We start from the raw sequence: 19,348 nt of genomic DNA on the forward strand, positions 1-19,348 counted from the left end.
CAAAAGACGTTTTTTTTCTCCTTGCCATAGCATTCTTAGCTGGTCACTGCAAATCATTTCTGCATAGCACTCAATTGCAAGATTTAATCTCAAATTGTTTGTGTTTTCATTAACTCTTAATCCGTGAAGAGACATTTTAAGGGCTGTCTAAAAAGTGCAAGAGTATCAAAACCAAGAAGCTGAGAGGACAGAAGGCAGTGGTGTAGGAGAACCTATTCTTAGTCTAGTTCTCTTTCAAACAAAATCAAACAAATAGGGTTTCTAGATTTTGGATACTTGTATAGTTTAATCTGCAAACAGAATTTTATAACAAATTTCATTTTCCATGTCTACTGTAAACCTTTATAGAAAACCCAGGGATAAAATGAATTTAAGTTGTGGAAGGCCTTAAATTATGTTACAGTAGAAAATACAGGAGGTAGAATGTAACTGAAAGGATTAATGCAATGTTAGAATCAAATCTAGAGCTCCTGTAAGCTACTAACACATGGCTTTAAAAACCTAATTTCAGTGTTTTCTAAGGACCCTAGAAAATGCAAACATAAATTTGCTATGAGAGCCCTTATATCATGCTTGATAAAGGGAGGTAGGATGTAAGAATCAGAAGGACACAAAACATGACGCTTTATCTACCGCTCCTGTTTGCTTTACTGTTGACATTTTGACAACTTAGTCACCTTCTTCAGTTTCAGACTCCGATTCTGAAAGACAAACAAAGTATTTCAGCTTGAGTATGTTTTATGATATTCAGGGTTATCTAGCAATTACTAGTTTAATAACAGTAGGATTACTTGCCTTCCTCTGCATTTTTGAGCCATTCTACAAACTTTTTCATTTGTTCCAGAAAGACACTCTTTCCTTTGGCAAGGTGTGCATCTTTATACCATTTCAGGATGGGTTCTTCACTGAGTACCTCAGCTGTGGAAAGCAAAACAACAGGGCTGTCAGGCAACACATCCCACAAACAATGAAGGGAGGACTAGTGTCTTTGCCTGCTTTCTGGGTCAGGCAAGACTTTTTCTACAGAAATCCAGTATGTGACTCCTTGAGAGGGGGGAAAAAACAGGTCATTTTCTTCAAGACCCTCTCCCCCCAAAGATAACTATCGCAAATTCTGCATTAAAATGAAGTTCAGGAGATTCTTTCACAAGAGTTGCTAAAACAAACCCCATGCAGTTAAAACAAAGCAAATTAAGTGCCGTACTCTTAAAAATATAATGGCTTTATGAATCATCTGCAAAATATTCTTATAATTTCAACAGTAGCTTATGGTATCTGATGGAAAAGAATCTTAACGGTGGCTAAATCAGAAGGGATTTCTTTTATTTTCTGCTTCAAAATACCTCTGAGTATCATTTTGCACACTGCAAATCATTCCAAACATTCAGAAAGCTACCATTAGTCCAAAGTCATTCAATCATCGCATAGCAGAGTGCAAAACATGCCATCCTGGGCATGGAATAGTGAAGTATGTTTAAAATGTTTTAGTTTTCTCACCAAATGTTGCATTCTGGATGTTCTGAAGCTGTTTCATTTCTGGAAATAAAATGGCTTGCCTTGCTCCATGCACAGTCCAGGAAGCCCATTTCTGAGTCACTAATTTGAATTCTGATCTACCATCAATTCCACCTACTCTTTGTGTTAACTATCCCCAATTAACTTCTCTAATGAGGGCTGTGATTATTATAGATAGATAACACGGGAAGCAATTTGAATACTTAATATAATGATTCTGATTTTTGTACTCTATTATGGTGATTCTATGACCAATTTAAATTTCTCCTAAGCTTTTATCATCAGCAAATTGTTTTTACTGGATGTTTACAATTATATTAAGGATACGTATGTTATATTCCTATTATTTCATTTTAACGTTTTGTAAAAAAATCAAAATCAAAATCATTAAAATCAAGAATAATTCACCAGCTGTTTACAATGTTCCCCCATTTTGCTTCTGTAGAAAATGCAATTAATTTCACTAAGGAAACAAAAGTGCTATCTTTTATACCTCTTCCATCCCCAAAGATTGGTAAACCTTTATTTAGGTTTAACAAACTAAAGACAAAAGAGTCCCCTCCCCCTCCCAAACAGCTCCTTCTGAAAATTCTAATCCCAAACACTTGCAAATGATCATACCCTTAAAAGCCCATCCCAACACTGCCAGGATATATTTATCTACAGGCATGCCTTGGCTAACATCCATTCCTTTAGTGACTGTTCAAAGCTATGGTAGTTCTGAAACAATGGATTTATGACTGGACCCCCAGGTTCCAGCCATCGCAGCATCCCCAGTCATGTGATTGCATTCTAAATGCTTAGCTCACAATCACAGTGTTGCAGCAAGCCGTGCTTCTCACCAGCAATGGGGAAGCTGGCAGGGAAGATCACAAATCACCCCAGTAAGTTGCTCCCATCATCTTGTCCCCCAAGAAAATTGCTACAAGGATCTCATACTCAATATAACCCCACTGCCTTCAGAAAACCTTCCTAATGGCCCTGCCAGCTCTCCTGCAGAGCCCACCTAACTGGCTGCATTCTCCAGTGGCTGTGGCAATACCATCCCCCTTGGCATCTGTGTAACTCCCGGGGCATTTTATCTGGGATTCCCACCATTTCCCACTTAAGACCCATACATCCTGGGATTAAGATGGTAACCAGGACTGTGCTGGACCAGTTATGTAATCATCTGGTCAGAGCATATATTAGCTATGAGAACTGTATGTTAGAATGTTTGGCATTTAAAGGGTTAAGCGCTGTCTCCTTAAGAGATAGCCTATGGGTAATGCAGTCTTAGCTGTTCAGTGAATCCTATGTTTAACAAGTCAGTGGGAGGGGCCACTAAGTTCATCACAGGATATCCTGGCTACGTGCCAGCTTGTGAAAGAAGCCTTTGTGAAGACAGACACGAGGTGATGTGTCCCATAAGAGCCATGGGGTGAGTCTACCATTAATTTTTCACCCAAAAGAATGGAGAAAGGTTATGATATGTTCATCAGAAGAACTCTTCTTGACTGTAAATTATTGTTTGAGATTCCTGAGGAATAAAATAATCTGAATATTATCCCGTTCTTTGGCGTTTATCTGTTTGAGAAGAGCAGGATTAAAACAGATATCTTGTTTGGACCAATACAAGGACTGTCAGGATTGCTGCCGCTAAGTAATGCAGTCATGTGACATCATGCTTTGTAACCCGAATGCTTATCGATAGCAATCCCAGTCCTATCGTAATCGTACCTTGAGGACTATCTGTATTCTTAAAAAATCTTTCAAAACCAGCAGTATATCAGGAAAAACTTATGTAAAGGGGCTCAGAAATGTATCCATCAATATAACCCCAAAGGTTGAACAGAACAGGACTGAACTGGGGGAGAGGGAAAGAAATAAAGTTCAAAATGGGCTGCATCCAATTAAGTTTTAAACCTTGCTCATGTCACTTGAAAGTGAGCTTCTATTAAGGAACTGGAAAGAATGTGAGAATGCAGGCTTTCTCAATCTTGTTTTAAACTGGAAAGAGGACTAGACATGCCAGCAGATTACAACCCTTCCCATTTTCAGGCAAATACCAAAAGCATAGGGGGGGGAGGGCGGTGTATTTTGCATCAGATTAACCCTTTCAGATTAATTGTAAAAGAAAGCGGGGACTTTAATTAATCTGGCAAGAGAGAATGGAACCTTTCATCAGCATCTAGATCAGAGGTCCCCAACCTTTTGGGCACCAGGGACCGGTTACGTGGAGAGAGCTTTTTCTGCAGACCGGACGAGGGGTGGTTTTGTGTGCTGCCTGCATCCCGCAGATGGGGCTTTGTTTATGCGGCCCGGTTGCTGGCATGCCACAGCCTGGTACTGGTCCACAGACCAGGGGTTGGGGACCCCTGATCTAGAGAGTCACAAGTTGACTACCTTTGTTTTATAAGATGCACTATAAGAATATCCTATTTGTGAGTATAACCCAGCATGCTCCCCCTTCTACAAACAGAAGGATTTCTTCCAGAGGCACTTGCTGCATCAAGAGGGAAGCCTAGTGCCATTCTTCTTCTGAAGTCCCCCCCCCCCCAAAAAAAAAGGATTTCTGACCTTATGGAACAGTTTTTAGGAAAAGGAGAAATAAAAGAACTGTGCTCTTTTTTTTGCAACAGAATAGTCTTAGGAGTGACACACACACACACACACACACACACACATTGTCCAATGTCCAAAGAATGCCTGTTTTACTCAAAGAATGCCAGGCCACATGCTGTTTACAGGCATTCTTTAAACATTGGACAATTGTGGGGAAATGCTCTAAGGAAAAGTCACTTTCACAGAATTTTATTATTTATTTCACAGAGCCCCTGACTGAGTTTTGTCCCATGCAATAACTCGTAGCACAAACCATTAATCTCTAGAGCAAAACAGAAATTATTGATAATTATCTTGCAATAAAAGATGCGGTACTGCTTATGAATTATTTAACCTCTACAGCTTTCCATAAACCTAAAAGACTTTACTGGAATAAGAGGCTCCAAATGTATTCCTGAATATAGAGCTGGTTGATTAACACCAGAAACCAAGATTATACATTGACTTCTTTTGCTTTGAAAAGAGACTGATTTGTTATATATTACCTTTGTAGAAGAGCACCACTATTTTCGGGAAGGCTTTCATGAAATGGATGTTGTCGTAACAGTACTCTTGAATCTTTAGCAACAGAGTCAGTTCAGACTGACCTTGGGTTGTAAAGGCAGCAAGAAGAGGGCTGTATTGCTGAGAAGATAGGAGAGGCTTTGTCATAAATAATTTCCTAACTTGCATTTAAACATTTGCTTCATCTTAGCCATGGAGAATAGAGTTATTAAAAAACTAACAGTTGCTTAAGTTGCCTTTTCTAATTCTTATAAAGACAAAAATAATATTGTCAAGAAACATACAGTATCTTAGAATCTTTGGAGTAGTTTCTTAATACCAATAAGTCTACTTTTTTTAAAAACAAGATTACTCTGAAAAAAAATTACTTCAGGAAAACCTCAGACAAAACATTCTGAAAAAGATAGATAGATGGATGATAGATATCTGCAACAGACTGGAAAAAATATTTAAAAGCTAATCCTATAAATGAGCTTATACCTTCAAGTGCTTAATGGCTTGTTCTGCGACGAGTTCCTCTTTTTTGTTCCATTCCACAGTGCTCATTACACTAGACCAGATGATGCCAATTACGGTCTGCTCTGATATGTTGTTTTTCTTCATTTCTTCCTTGACATATGGTATGATCTAGGCAACCAGATTTGCACATTAGTCTCGTCCAGATATTTCTCTCGATATAAACAGGACTTTAACCAAATCTATGTATGAATCCAAATCAAGCAAGGTCTTGAACATCACTATACTCAAGTCCAAGTAAATCTGAATATAGCTTCCCCTTTGATCTGCCACCTGAAAGTATGAAAATGGGACAGAGGAATCTGACAACGTTTTGACCTTACATTGGTTCACCATACAAATTTTGAAATGGCGGGCTTGTCATTATTCTTTATTCAAATTTAACTGTGCCAGAATAACAATTTTATTTAACAAACATATACAGACATTAGCAAATTTAGCAGTATGATCAATGTAAAAAACACCACTTATAACCTATTTTGAATTGCTACTGAACATCACAGTGAAATATCAGACTCAAGACTGAAAAGAGTGTTCTTTTTTCCTGAAACAAATTTTCTCTGCGCTGCTCAAGGCACGTTAACAGTAGGGAATAATTGCTAGATGTTAGAAAGAAAGTTATGAACATTAGTCAAATGGCATGGTCAAATGGCTTCCCTCCATTACCATAAAAGAATTGTTAAAACTGAACACCTCAAGAGTGGACAGCAATCATAGGCATACCGTTAACAATAGCCAAAAGAGCAGTGGAATGCTTTGGATTTGATTCCAAAAAATTGCTTTTAACTGCTAAACAAGGCAGTTGCTAAGTGAGTTACATCCCATTTGACAACCTTTTTTGCCACAATTGTTAAATGAATCATTGCAGCCGTTAAGTGAATCATGCAGTTGTTAAGCGAATCCAGTTTCCCCCATTGGCTTTGCTTATTGGAAGCTGGCTAGGAAAGTTACAAATGGTGATCTCATGACCCAGGGTACTGCAACAGTCATATACACATGCCTGAATTTTGATCATGGGGATGCTACAACGGTCATGTGAAAACCAGTCAAGTCACTTTTTTCAGCACTGTTGTAACTTTGAACGGCCACTAAACGAATAGTTAAGGTTACTTGTACAATTATGCATAACATTATGCATTCAAATATTTATGAATTATTATTTAAGTTTCTAAAGTAAATGTTTGCAGAAGTAACATACTGACAGTAATCTTAAAAGATATAAATCCCCTGGAGCTGTCCTCACATGCCTGTGACTATATCCATCCAGTTTTCTGAAAGTAGTTTGCCATTACCTTCTTTCAGGATATGTGTTCAATTCTTTCAGAGTATATGTTCAATTTCTCAGTCTAATTAATAGCCCCAAGATTTCTAGATCTTTGTCCAAAAACTAACCAAATCTCATCCTAGTTAGCTTCTGAGATCAGTCAATGTAGCTAGGTTTTTCTAAGCACTTTTCAATAAAGCACAATCTTTTACACTGAAGAAAAATAAGATATTTGATGAATCTTAAGAATTTAATTTACCAAAATTATTATTGTGCTATTATACCTAATGTGTACTATTAGGGACTCAGTTAAAAAGGCTATTTCCATAATTCTGGTATTCCATTAAGATCTTACAGAATTCATCTATGTTTGCCAGCTAACCATACTTACATCCTTGAAGGGATCCCCTCGTGACATCTGCTCTTGAAGCTCTTTCTGTAATTCTTTACGAGCCCCGATGCACTGCTGGTTCCGAACATATTCAGAAAGTTCCTTCAATCCTGCATCAGTGAAGTATTTTGTAAAATGTTCAAGACTTTGCTTGTTGGCTGGAAAGAGTTCCTGAAACACATGTTTNTAACCATACTTACATCCTTGAAGGGATCCCCTCGTGACATCTGCTCTTGAAGCTCTTTCTGTAATTCTTTACGAGCCCCGATGCACTGCTGGTTCCGAACATATTCAGAAAGTTCCTTCAATCCTGCATCAGTGAAGTATTTTGTAAAATGTTCAAGACTTTGCTTGTTGGCTGGAAAGAGTTCCTGAAACACATGTTTTTTGCAAATATTAAGGCACTATACATGCAAGTGCTTGGCACAAAGATTCATCCTTGTTTAATGCATGGAAATATTCAAAATAACATTAATTTTCCTGCTTTCCTATTTTCATGTAGATATGAGAAGTCTCATCTTACTTTTTATTACATTTTCCTATCAGGTTCCCTTGAGGACTATGTCAAAAATTGTATTAAAACATTGAATTCAAATCAAGATTTACTAAATGTACCAAAGTGCCAAAACCAGAGTGAACTGTAAAGAATCAAATTCAGATGATTTTTTTTTAAAAAATTAAATATGCAATAATGAATTAAACTATCAGATGTTCTTCAGGCATGAATCTACGAATACCGGACAATCATTGAGTAGTGGAAGGGGAATCTGGGTCCTCCTGCAAGTTAAAAAAACAATATTCTACTCCCTGCCTGAGTAACAGATGTTTCATTTTGACTATAAAACCCTACCCACTTACCATCAGCCTATTATCCATATTGACTTTACGAAGGCTAGCAGCAACTGCATTGATATCTTTTTCATTTATCCATGATTTGAACAATTTTACTGCAAAGGCTGCTGAAACACCTGCACAGAAAATCACACAATTACTTTTTAAGACTTCACAGTGTGAATGGGTATCATCCTTTCCTCCTACAGGCTTTCCACGTATTATCTAGCCAACAATACATTTAGATCATGGAACTCCTTCATATGCTATCACTTACAATAGACTTTCCAAGAGGAAAGTGTCAAAGTGAGTCTCAATAATGTTAACATCAGGATTATACCAAGCAATATTTTCAGGTTTTTGCTGCCCTATTACTGAAACACATGCTCCCTGCAGGAGCTGAGGTTCTTAAAATCATTAGAAAAGTATGATTTATTTTATTTTTCACATTTTTGAACTGCCCATCCCCCTTAGAGAGGGGTTTGACAATTACCTAATACTATGTAACACAATGGAACTCAACAAATTTCTATGGTGACAACGCAAATACAGTGCTCCTTGGCCTCAATTGCTGTTTAATATTATTTTTATTTTGCCCTTGTCAGATTTCTGTAGCTTATGTTTCAACTTTAGAAGCAATTTTAGTTTTAAACTAAATGCATAATGTCCCCAAACACGCAGGTAATCCTTGATGTATAACTGTAACAAAGATTACCCATTATGATCATAAGTTGTGATGGTTGTAAAGCAGGTCATCACGTGGTTACCTCAATTTTACTTTTTTGTGGTAGTCACTAAGCAAATCACTTGATTAAATGAATCCGCAGTTGAGAAAGTAAGTCCATTGTTCGCTTTAGATTTTTTCCAAAAACTGGAAATGCTGCTTTTCCACAAAAATATCATAAATTTGGTCACATGACCATGGGACACTGCAAATGGCCATAAATGTGGGCCAGTTGTTGAATGCCTGAAATGTGGTCATTTCAGTGGGGGGATAATCCATCAGAACCAGTCATAAGTATCTTTGGAGGGGTACATCAGAACTTAGAACGGTAGCTAAGCGACTGGTCATAAGACAAGGACTGCCTCCACTACGAAACAGCAGTAAGTGAGGAAGTTGGTTCTTCTATGAAAGAAGCCGTATCAGAGGCAAGATTTCTGTAATTACCTTCTTTCACAAGATTCTCATTATACAGGCTGTTGAGAATTGATGCATTAAGTGTCCCGTTGGCCAGAAGAATACCCGTCAGCATGGCCAATTTGTTCCGCTCAGACTCTGAAAAACCTTTCAAGAAGAGCAGCAACTACAAGAGGAAATACAGTAACAAACATTTTGAAATAAATGAGATACTGAAGCCGTACTACAGCATTATAAAGGATTTTATATGACAGTGATCAAAAAACCATCACTTTTCCACGTTACATTGCTTAAGACATTTGTAATTACTTTCCTCTCTCAACGTGTATACACATGCACACGTGGCAACCAGAAAATAAAACCGTTATAAAGTGGATGAAACTTTTTCCCCCTTTTCCCCCAGCTTGAAAATGACTAGCAGAAGCAGACAGTCTAATACTACTTATTTACTTACATATAATAAAATCCATTTTTGGGCAAGATAAGATAAAATCTAGTTTTCATTGAATACCTTTTTAACTTCATCCTCAAAGCCTTTTTCCAGGTATTTGTATCGCCTGATCAGCTTGTTAAAGACCTGTAAAATAGGTAAGAGAGCCAGTTTGGTGTAGTGGTTAAAGCAACAGGCTAGAAATCAGGAGAGTGTGAGTTCTAGTTCTGCCTTAGGTAAGAAAACTGATTGGATGACTTTGGGCTAGTCACTCTCTCTCAGCTCAACCCGCCTCACAGGGTTACTCTGGTGGGGAAAATAGGAGAAGAAAGGAGTGTGTTCATTGCCTTGAGTTAGTTAATTATAGTAGTTATTTATAAAACTAATAAAGGTGAGATAAAAATAAATGAAAATGATCCGGCTTAAGAAATAAAATGCTCAATTACCAATCATTCACATAGTTTTACTATACTAATGTATTATACTATAGAAAAACAGGATCAAGGAAAATAATGCAAGAAAACACGCAAACCTGAGCAAATGCTTGCATTGTTTCTAGGTCTTCTTGTGCAGCAAATACACAGACGTCTGTGTGCATCATGTCATCTGCCAGGGTACCACCGGGGGCTGTTAAAAATTGATTATTTCAATTATAAGAAAAATAACTGTAAGAGAAGTTGTTCTGGTTTACAAGATCATCTTTGCTGAAACAGTCAAACTTCAAATAATACACAATATACTGGATTTACTGCAAATGAAATTAAATTTTCTAGGATTGGGTAGGGCCAGTGGTGGTGAACCTATGGCACGGGTGCCAGAGGCGGCACTTGGAGCCCTCTCTGTGGGGACATGTGCCGTTGCCCCAGTCTTGCCTCCCCCTGCGACCCCCTCACCAGCAGCCCTCCTGGAGGAGAGTCGCCCCCGAGTGTGGCCCACGCGGAGCAGTGCAGCCAAGGACATGGCAGCCAGGCAGCGTAGACAAGACTCTGCCCTCACGCCTCATGCACAGTTGATGCTGCAAGGCGCGGGCAGAGGGCGTGGCCACCATGGTGCTGCTGGGCTGCCTGGGCAATCTGCGACGGACCCTGGAGGTGGTGAGTGGTCCTGTGAGCAGGGGGCAGAGCAAGGGCGGGGCCAATTTTTGGGCACTCGGTCTCTAAAAGGTTCGCCATCACTGGGGTAGGCAAATGAACCTGATCCATATCTTACAGTATTTTTTGAAGAATACCGAAAGCCAACTGACAGCTTTGTTCAGACCCAATTTGAGCCATGATTTTTCTTCCAACAGCTATCCTAAAATGATCACACTGCAGCATACATTGCCTCTATTCTATATTTTGCTTTGAATACTACTATCACTTTCAATTTGTATATGTATACAAGCAATTCTGGGGGGGAAAACCAATTAGAATTTTTCATAGTGCATCCATGTGATCATAAACTGAATAGTCAATAGAGATACTTGCTCTTCCCCCCCCCCACCCTACACTTTTCTTTCTTCCCCTTTTGCTCCTCTATTTTACCTTTCATCTTTCTTTATATTTTTGTATTTTATGCTTTGTTAAATTAATAAAAATTCTGAACAAAATAAAGATACTTGCCCAGCATTCCACCGGCCACCAGAATGTCAAAGAGTGTCTCTGCATAGCGGCGATAATCAAGTTTTGCTCCAGAAGCATCAAGGAATTTTGCTACTGCTTCCAAATCACTGCCAGTTTCATTTAAACCTTGAATAATGCAGTCCTGAAACTGAGTGGGGTCAAACCTCTCTTTTTCATCTGCAATAAAAAAAGAATACTGTAAATGTATCTGAAAAGAAAGTCAAGGTAATTGGAGTTATTCATTTCATGCCGAGAATCAGAGAAGCCAAAAGGAAAGGAAAGGTTCCCAGGGAAGCCACAACATCTTGACTTCAATGAGCGGTAGGCCTGTGCTGTAAATCCAAAGCAACCATCTTTGAGTTTAAACAAACTCAAAAACACTGTGCAAATTGTGTTAATTCACCATGTGTCAGAAATCAACACAATTTTCGGTAGACAAGAGATAGCTTCCCTAATGCAATATGGGCTCACAAATTCAATTCATGAGTCTCTTTCACTCAGGTCCATATTTCTTTTAACTATGATCAAAATCAGGGTTGTTCTCTTGTTGCAGAGCCCAAGCTCTCTCTCTCTCTTATCATATATGATAAAATTAATAAAATTAAGTATCGTATGCTTTATTACTATAGTTAGCCTTCGACTTACAGGCATTCGTTTAGTAAGCATTCGAAGTCTGAAAAGTGCTGAAAAAAGTGACTTATGATCAGTCTACACACTTACGACTGTTGCAGCATCCCCGTGGTCAAAATTCAGGCACTTGGCAACTGGCATGTATTTATGATAGATAGTTGCACTGTCCCAGGCTCATATGATCACCATCTGTGACCTTCCCAACCAGCTTCCAACAAGCAAAGTCCATGGAGGAAGCCGGATTTGCTTAACAACTGCATGATTCACTTAACAACTGAGGTGATTTATGTATCTGTGGCAAAAAAGGTTGTAAAATGGGGTGCAACTCATTTAACTGCCTTGCATAACAACAGAGGTTTGCGGCTCCATTGTGGTCATAAATCAAGGAGTATCTGTACCTGCAGCATAAAATGAAACAAATACAGTATGGCCCTGGTTAAACCTTTCCTCAGATTGCCCAATCATTCTGTTTATTAGCAATCAACTTTTTTGAAGAAGTGAAAATGCACATTTCCTCAAATATTGATTCCATTAACTCAACAGTCTTGTGTGAATTTAATACATGAAATACAATTGTAAGACTAAAGATTGATTAAATATCAGTGACTAGGAATAGGAATCAGGACCCAATTCATGACTTTTAAGATTTTAGATGGAATATATTGATAATTATTTCAATAATTGGTAATACAGAAAAAAACAGAGATGTTGATCCTATGGTTATCACTACATAAATATGTTTTCAATAGGTCTAACAGAATGGAAAGATAAATGGACAAACATTCAAAAAGATTCACTAATAAAACCATCAAAAATACATATTACAAATCAATCTTTACAGTGATATGGTAATTTGTAATTGATAAAAACTGATTAAACAGGCATATGACTATGCTTACCTCTTTTCCTAGTTTTAAAACGCTGGCCTGATAGCGTTGGCTTTTGCTGCTTTTGATTATTCATAAAAGATACCCTGTGATAAGCAACAAATTGAAGATATTTTGGTTAAGAAAATAATCCTTAAGGATTTAGAAAGGTTTTGATCAAGACATTTACTACCTAAACACATCAGAATACATAGCTTTTCCCTGTTTCCAAAATTACCATGATTACAATGCCATTAAAAATGAGTCCTAAACCATGTTTATATTTAAAACTGGAATATTAATCAGAAACAAGTTTGTTAACTGCAAACTACTGATTTACATAATACATAGTTTATTTATTTATTTATTTATTTGTTTAGATTTATATACCGCCCTTCTCCCGAAGGACTCAGGGCGGTGCACAGCATATTAAAAACAAGTAACAATAAAATACCAAAAAAAATTAATAAATACCAAAATAAAAACCCCTCTAAGACCAAATTAAAAGCCAAATATTAGTAGCTGTGTCGTAATTAAAATCATCCCTAACTAAAATCCTCCCTAGGTCAGGCCCGCTTGCTGGAAAAGCCATGTCTTGAGGGCGCGGCGGAAAGTAAGGAGATCCGGAATCATCCGGATCTCGGGGGGTAGTTACTAAGGTGGCAGGTTTATTATTGCATAACAAGTAAGAACAATCATCTGTAATCTTATCTCAAGTTAATAATTCCTATTGCATTTAAAGAGAACATTAGGAAGGGGGAACTGAGGGGAAAAAGGCAACTTTTTAATATATAATATGTTACTTTTCTGGAGAACTGCAATGTTCACAGTAAGAATTAAAAATCATTCTTTGCATTGGTAGACTTCTGATTATGAAGAGTTTGTAAATATATCTTGATAGCCAGCTTGCCTCCTATCTTGGAAGGCTTACTTGTAGCACAGTTCAGAACAGCTGTATCTTTTCTATTGTGAGACTGGATATTAAGGCTTTATTGACAGAATATTCTAAGTATGCTTTTTAACTGCCCTGTCTTAAGACAACTTCAAGTCTCCTTCACTGAGTCATCACCTAGGAAGATGTTTTCAAATTCACTTCTCTATTATAAACTGTTCTAGTTCAATCTGTTCTAATTAATTCTATTATTACAAGTGTTATAAGTAGGAATAGGAACAAAAAGAAACAAGGCACTGCTGCCTTCTGTCACTGTTGCTGTACTAGTGAAGGGGGCTCTATCATCACTATGAGGACAGAAAACCTACCTAGTGATACCAGCATACAAATGTTATGACTTGTGTAATTGCAAGTTGCTATCTTTCTTGTGAAGACCAGGAGCATTTGCTCAGTGGATTATGGGATTATCTGTACCTCCCTGATTAAATATAGCAATTTTGAAACAAGTTCCCTTGCTGCCATTTTGTCTGTAAATCAAATTTTCCTTCTGTATAAGATATTTTTAGATTATAAAGCTGAAAGCAGGGAATAACTAATTTCTATCAATATGTAAATTGCTGCTTAAGGCTGATGGGCAATGAATAAATGCTGTTAAGCTAATTAATACTATAATGCAAGCTTTTCTTAACAGGTAACACTGTTCACACCCACTACAGTCCAAAAAATCTTTGGTGACTCAACCTGATAGATCAGTGGTTCTCAACCTTTTTAATGCCGCGACCCCAACCAGTCGTAAGTCGAGGACTAAACCAGTTGTAAGTCGAGGACTAAACCGGTCGTAAGTCGAGGACTAAACTGGTCGTAAGTTGAGGACTACCCAACCGGTCGTAAGTCGAGGACTTTCCCTGCCGGGAGCGCTGCGCATGCGTGGTTCCACCCCCTGCGCCGGCCGAGGCATAGCTGGCAAGCGGCAGAGACGGAGCAGGCCGACCACCAGCTGGCCCAGCTCAAGGGAGGTAAGGCACCCGCCAGAAAAGGGGAAAAAAAAATGGCGGACAGCCTTGCTTGGCAACCCCCGTGAAATGGTCGATCGACCCCAAATGGGGTCGCGACCCACAGGTTGAGAACCGCTGTGATAAATGAATCAAACTTTATCCATCACGAATATATTTTGCATGAAACTCCCTTCTCTCTTTTCAGATTACTTCTACCTACAGCTGTCCCAATTTCCAAGCTGTGACATTATAATTGGCACAACTCTCAAAATCACAACTGAAATCATGCTAGAAATTCAAATTCAGTAACACGTGAACCAATAATTTAACAAATTTCACAGATTGGAGCCAGAACAATTATCTTTACTGAAGCCTCAAAATTAATTCAGGGATGAGTTTGCTTTAAAAAGAAAGGCTCAGTCTTTATGTGATTTTACCAGTGCTCTGTATCAATATAAAATGAGGACAAGCTGGATGTCAGTATTTACACTAAAACCAGTATATAGTAAGGCAGTTATTAATAACCTACAACAGTCTTTCAGAAACTAGTGCCCGTCATGTGTATTATGACTATAATCCTGAATACAAATTCTGCAAAACAATATATATAAAAAATAGCTAATTAGGAATGGAAAGACTGCAACACCGAATATCCTGTAAAAAGTATATCTCCTATGATCATCTACAAGTAAAAAAGGGAGCCTCAATTCAACTTACATTGTACACACACAGCTATATGCTAAATGTTCAACATTAATAAGGGAGAGGAGATAATAACCACATGCAGCCAAAAAGACAAAAAGAAACAAAAAGAGTTCCACAACTTAGGGTGGACTTAAAATCACAAATTAGGATTCCTCAAACAATGATGGGAAAAGGAAAGCTAAAAAGGGTAGTGAAATTATCTGCCCCATTTCCATTATTCGTGGCAATCAATGTTGGTTCCACAGGATGAATTTCAACATTTCTCCCATGCCTTCCTCTTGGCCTATAATAGGCATTGTATTTCTCCTTGAAATTGGAATGATGCTACTACATCTTTGTAATCTCGAGAAAGCAAAATGATAGAACGGAGCAAAACCAGCATGATCATCACCCCTTCTACTTTAAAAATGGATAAAAAGATTCCCATTTCCCCCCTCTATATACGGGTATAAAATGTGCCTGGTGTGTGTGTTTGTGTGCCCGTTTTAATACTTCATCCCAGTTTACTGAACATCCAGTAAAGCAGGGGTTCTCAACCTTGGCAACTTTAAAGACTTGTGGACTTCAATTCCCAGAATTCCTCAGCCAGCAAAGCTGGCTGAGGAATTCTGGGAATTGAAGTCCACAAGTCTTAAAAGTTGCCAAGGTTGAGAACCCCTGCAGTAAAGAGTTTGGGAAACAAAGCCATTTCTTACAAGGCCCATTTCTCAACTCTTTGGGGAAAATATTAAACGCAGTATTCGTCTTTCCCTGTCTTTTTTAAAGTCTATTATTAAAGGAAAAAATCATATAATCATATAATCAAAAAAATCATATAATCATATAATCAAATAATCAAAAAAATCATATAATCATATACAGCTCGACCACTTAAAAAAAAAGAGTAACCTATTTAGAGGGCGACCACTCATATATGCACCCGGGGAAGAAAAGGCGGATAATAACCGCGTTAACAGAGCGCAAATATCTATATTTCTCGCCTTCGCTGATCAAGTTACTACCGGGCTCCTCCTCCAGGTCCGCCCAGGGAGCCTCGGGAGCCCTGGCAATCTTCCTCCTCAGCCCGCACCGCAAAAGAGCCGCGCGGGGACACCGTGCGGCGCTCCTTCTTTTCCTTTGCTACCTAACGTAGCTGCTGCCTAGGGTAGAAGGGGAAAGCACCTTTCCCCCCCCCCCCGTTCTCCCTCCTCCTCCTCTCCTCTCCCACAGCGGCCCCCTCCTTCTTTTCCTTCCTTCCTTCTACCCACCGAGCCCTCCGGGCGGAGGCGGCCGCTGCTGCTGGAGGTGGAAGCGATGGCCGAGGGAAGGGGGAGGTCTCTCACAAGCGCCGCCACGGCTAGCTTAAGAGTCCCGCGTGTTCCTCCCGGCCGCCGCCGCCGCCGCCGCCGCCACGGGTCTCTCTCTTAGCTCTCCCGCGACGGCGACGGCGGCGTCACCAACCAACAGAGGCCGCCGCTTTGTTACCCGACAGGGTCATGCCAGGCCGCGCCAGAGGACGTGGGGAAGGGGGGGGGGAAGAGGGCCGACCGGCGCGGCCGTTACTCTCCAGGCGCGTTCCGAAGGGCCCCAGGCCCGCCCCCCCCACCCCGTCTCGAGCCTCACCGACTTTTAAGGCAGGAAAGGAACGTCCAAGGAGCACGAGCTTTACCAGCGACGCGAGGAGGACGGAGAGGTGGCTGAAGGCAGTAGTTTCTTCAGTCTCCTCCCCCTCAACCTCTCGCGAGAAGCAGAGATGACGCGGGAACTTACGGAAACGGCCCCCTCCCCGGGGAAAAACACACACACACACACACACACCACCATTCGTGCCTGCGTCGCCTATGGCGGGGAGACGATAACCCAGCGCCATCGGCTGAGCTCAGCTTAGCTCAGCTCGGCAGTCGCGCCTGGTTTGTTCCTTTCCCGCCATGGTAAAGGACAAGGAGAGGCCTACGGCAGATTTGTCGTTGTTGGTCGTTTTTTTCCTGACTTCGGCCGACTGCTGGACAAGTCCCTGCAGTTTTCTTGGCAAGGTTTCGGAGTGGCTTGGTCTTTGGTTGCTTGCTAGAACTGGGGGGAGGGGGAGGGGAACTGGCCCGAGGTCACCCAGCTCGCTTTGTGCCTCCGACGGAAGCAGAACTCGCTGTCTCCCGGTATCTAGTCCGATGCTTTAAACTAGTACAGGGGTAGGCAACCTTGGCTCTTTTATGACTCGTGGACTTCAACTCCCAGAATTCCTGAGCCAGCTGTGCTGGCTCAGGAATTCTGGGAGTTGAAGTCCACGAGTCATAAAAGAGCCAAGGTTGCCTACCCCTGAACTAGTATGTCAGTCTGACTGTAGGGAATCCAGTTTGCTACAAAAGTGTCGCGGACACAGTTCCCAGCCCACGTTGGAGAGCGCCTGGTTGGGTAAGGCGATCTAATAACAACCAGGACGTACGCGGGGCCTTCCTGCATCCTGGCACGCCCAAGGGCTATCTGAATCAGCTGCCCAGTGAAAAAAAGGATCGGGCTGCTGCTTTCATCACCATCTGCCTCTCTTTCTCAGGAAAATGATCCGTTCACAAGTTTTCTGCGGAGAAGAGCACAATAGGGAATAACATCTTAGTTGCACGGCTGTCCTGGCAAGAAATGGGCAGGGTTCAAGCCTATAAAAGTTGAGATCCACTCTGCAAACCCGCAGTGACCATGTTCTAATAAATGCTGTAAGAATGCTGCGATGTAGATTTTTTTGTATATTTTGCTCCTTTCCAAACTGTACTCGGAAGTAAATTTAGTAGCGTATATGGCTACATAACTAAACATCTTCATGCAGGGGCACAATCATTACTAATAAAATATTAATGAAGTTCTTATTAACAAGAGGGGAAGTGTCAGGTTATGATTAGGATTCAAATTCTGTGATTCATTATGTAGTGTTAGGCTGTTCGTCCACTTTTTGACTTAAGCTGCACTATAGAAAAATTAAGAGTCAAAAACGGCACATCAGACTTTCAACCGAAAATAAACAGAAGGCAGATAGCTACAGTGCCAACTTGGCAGCTTTACTCTTTATGCTACAGGGAACAAATGTTAGAAACAACAAAAGAGGCAAATATTTATCCCTGCTTTAAATGTTTCAAGATTTACAATAAAGTACCACCCCCCCCCACACACACACCCCAGCTAGGGTTATCATGTCTATACTACCAAAACCCCAAATCCATGAATTCTGCATGTCACTGGAGATACAGGAGAAACCAATTTTTTTGCTACCACTTAGTGGCCATTTTCTACTTTTCTAACAAAAATAAGGCAATCCTATTTTAAGTAACCTTTCAACAAGGAAGATAAGGACGTATCTGTTTTAATATATGCAGTTTTTCCCAGATAAAAAGCCAAAAATTCTTTTTCAGATGCCAACTCTGTTCACATCAACACTGAAGTACTGTATTTCACTGTCGTATTTCTTTTGCTGAAGGAAATATTAAAAGGGCAGAATATTATATTTCCTCAAAGGATCTTAAAGAGGCAGAAAAGCATGCCCAGTTTTTCTTAATAGCCCCAAGTCTCCCTCCCCCAAAACAGAAACCAGCTCTGTAGAAATGCAGATGTGATAATCCATTCAGGAAGGTTGGAGGCCTCCAGCTAGAACGGGTAGGCAACCTTGGCTCTTTTATGACTCGTGGACTTCAACTCCCAGAATTCCTGAGCCAGCATGGCTAGAAGCTTAGGAAGACAAAGACCCTTAAAATCTACTTACCCCACCCAAACTCTAAAACAGGACATACTGTAATAGGATTAACCCACAGATGCCAAAGGGGTACACTCAGACTTCGGTCAAAGTACATGACACAGGAAATACAAAGCCTCAAACAGGAACAGGAAACAACCTCAAGAGCCCCAGAGGGTATAAAACCCACTCTCTACTTCTACTACATGTAGGCTCTCTTTTCTTCCAGAGCCATCTTTCTGTCTGGCTCTCCTCTTCAATAAACTACAACTTTCTTTCTAAAGCAGTCACCATGTTGTTCATTTCCTGCTTGGATTGAACCCTGATGAAGACTTTTCCTTCAACACTGATATAACTTGTCTTCCATTAGTTCTCCCAAAAAACATTGTCTCTGTTTCAAGTGATGTTGTTGGTATGGCTGGTTTACAATAAAACTCTGTTCAATAGTTGATCTGTATTTTCACATGTGTGCTGGCAGGGACTTTTATTTATTTATTTTTAAAAGGGGCATTTTTAAAAACTACAGCATAAAGAGAGAGAAAAAAAGATAAATGGTCATACCGTGAAGAAATGTTTTTGAAAGAAAACACCCTTACAGTTACTATTGATAATATAAAAGCAATCCTTAAATTTAACATTAAATGTAGTCATATAGAAACATATGCTTCCTCTTCCTATTATTAGACCAGACTTTTCAAAGATAAATAAGAAACTCATATCTTGCATCCTTTTCTTAACCCCAGGAGATAAATTTCCATTTGCATAAAATTATCCT

At 39.8% G+C, this 19,348-nt stretch overlaps 1 protein-coding gene across 2 annotated transcripts; it reads right to left on the bottom strand.

Annotated features, from left to right (window-relative positions):
* Window positions 1-262: 262 nt before the first annotated feature.
* Window positions 263-12,397, bottom strand: BZW1 (basic leucine zipper and W2 domains 1). Of its 2 annotated transcripts, XM_015820801.1 has the most exons (11): window positions 12,324-12,397; window positions 10,795-10,971; window positions 9,726-9,820; window positions 9,275-9,340; window positions 8,794-8,929; window positions 7,653-7,762; window positions 6,995-7,165; window positions 5,104-5,250; window positions 4,605-4,743; window positions 796-918; window positions 263-701 (listed from the first exon to the last, which is right to left on the bottom strand). In XM_015820801.1, exons 1-11 carry the CDS (start codon window positions 12,385-12,387, stop codon window positions 670-672), a joined length of 1,260 nt encoding a protein of 419 aa, XP_015676287.1. In that variant the 5' UTR covers window positions 12,388-12,397; the 3' UTR covers window positions 263-669. The 2 variants fall into 2 exon arrangements, with proteins under 2 accessions (XP_015676287.1, XP_029140845.1); XM_029285012.1 differs by lacking the exons at window positions 9,726-9,820; window positions 12,324-12,397 and adding an exon at window positions 9,452-9,457 and having other exon boundaries at window positions 10,795-10,872.
* Between the last annotated feature and the right edge of the window lie 6,951 nt (window positions 12,398-19,348).

The sequence above is a fragment of the Protobothrops mucrosquamatus genome, unplaced genomic scaffold, assembly GCF_001527695.2.
Source record: "Protobothrops mucrosquamatus isolate PMUCROS unplaced genomic scaffold, P.Mucros_1.0 scaffold1184, whole genome shotgun sequence".
Taxonomy (NCBI): Eukaryota; Metazoa; Chordata; class Lepidosauria; order Squamata; family Viperidae; genus Protobothrops; species Protobothrops mucrosquamatus.

Excerpts from the sequence above, each read along its gene's own strand:
- BZW1 (XM_015820801.1), bottom strand. The coding sequence starts at position 12,387 with ATGAATAATCAAAAGCAGCAAAAGCCAACGCTATCAGGCCAGCGTTTT. Across the intron at positions 10,972-12,323 it reads TTTTAAAACTAGGAAAAGAG|ATGAAAAAGAGAGGTTTGAC; the intron begins GTAAGCATAGTC and ends TTTTTATTGCAG. Across the intron at positions 8,930-9,274 it reads TTGAGGATGAAGTTAAAAAG|TTGCTGCTCTTCTTGAAAGG; the intron begins GTATTCAATGAA and ends TTCCTCTTGTAG.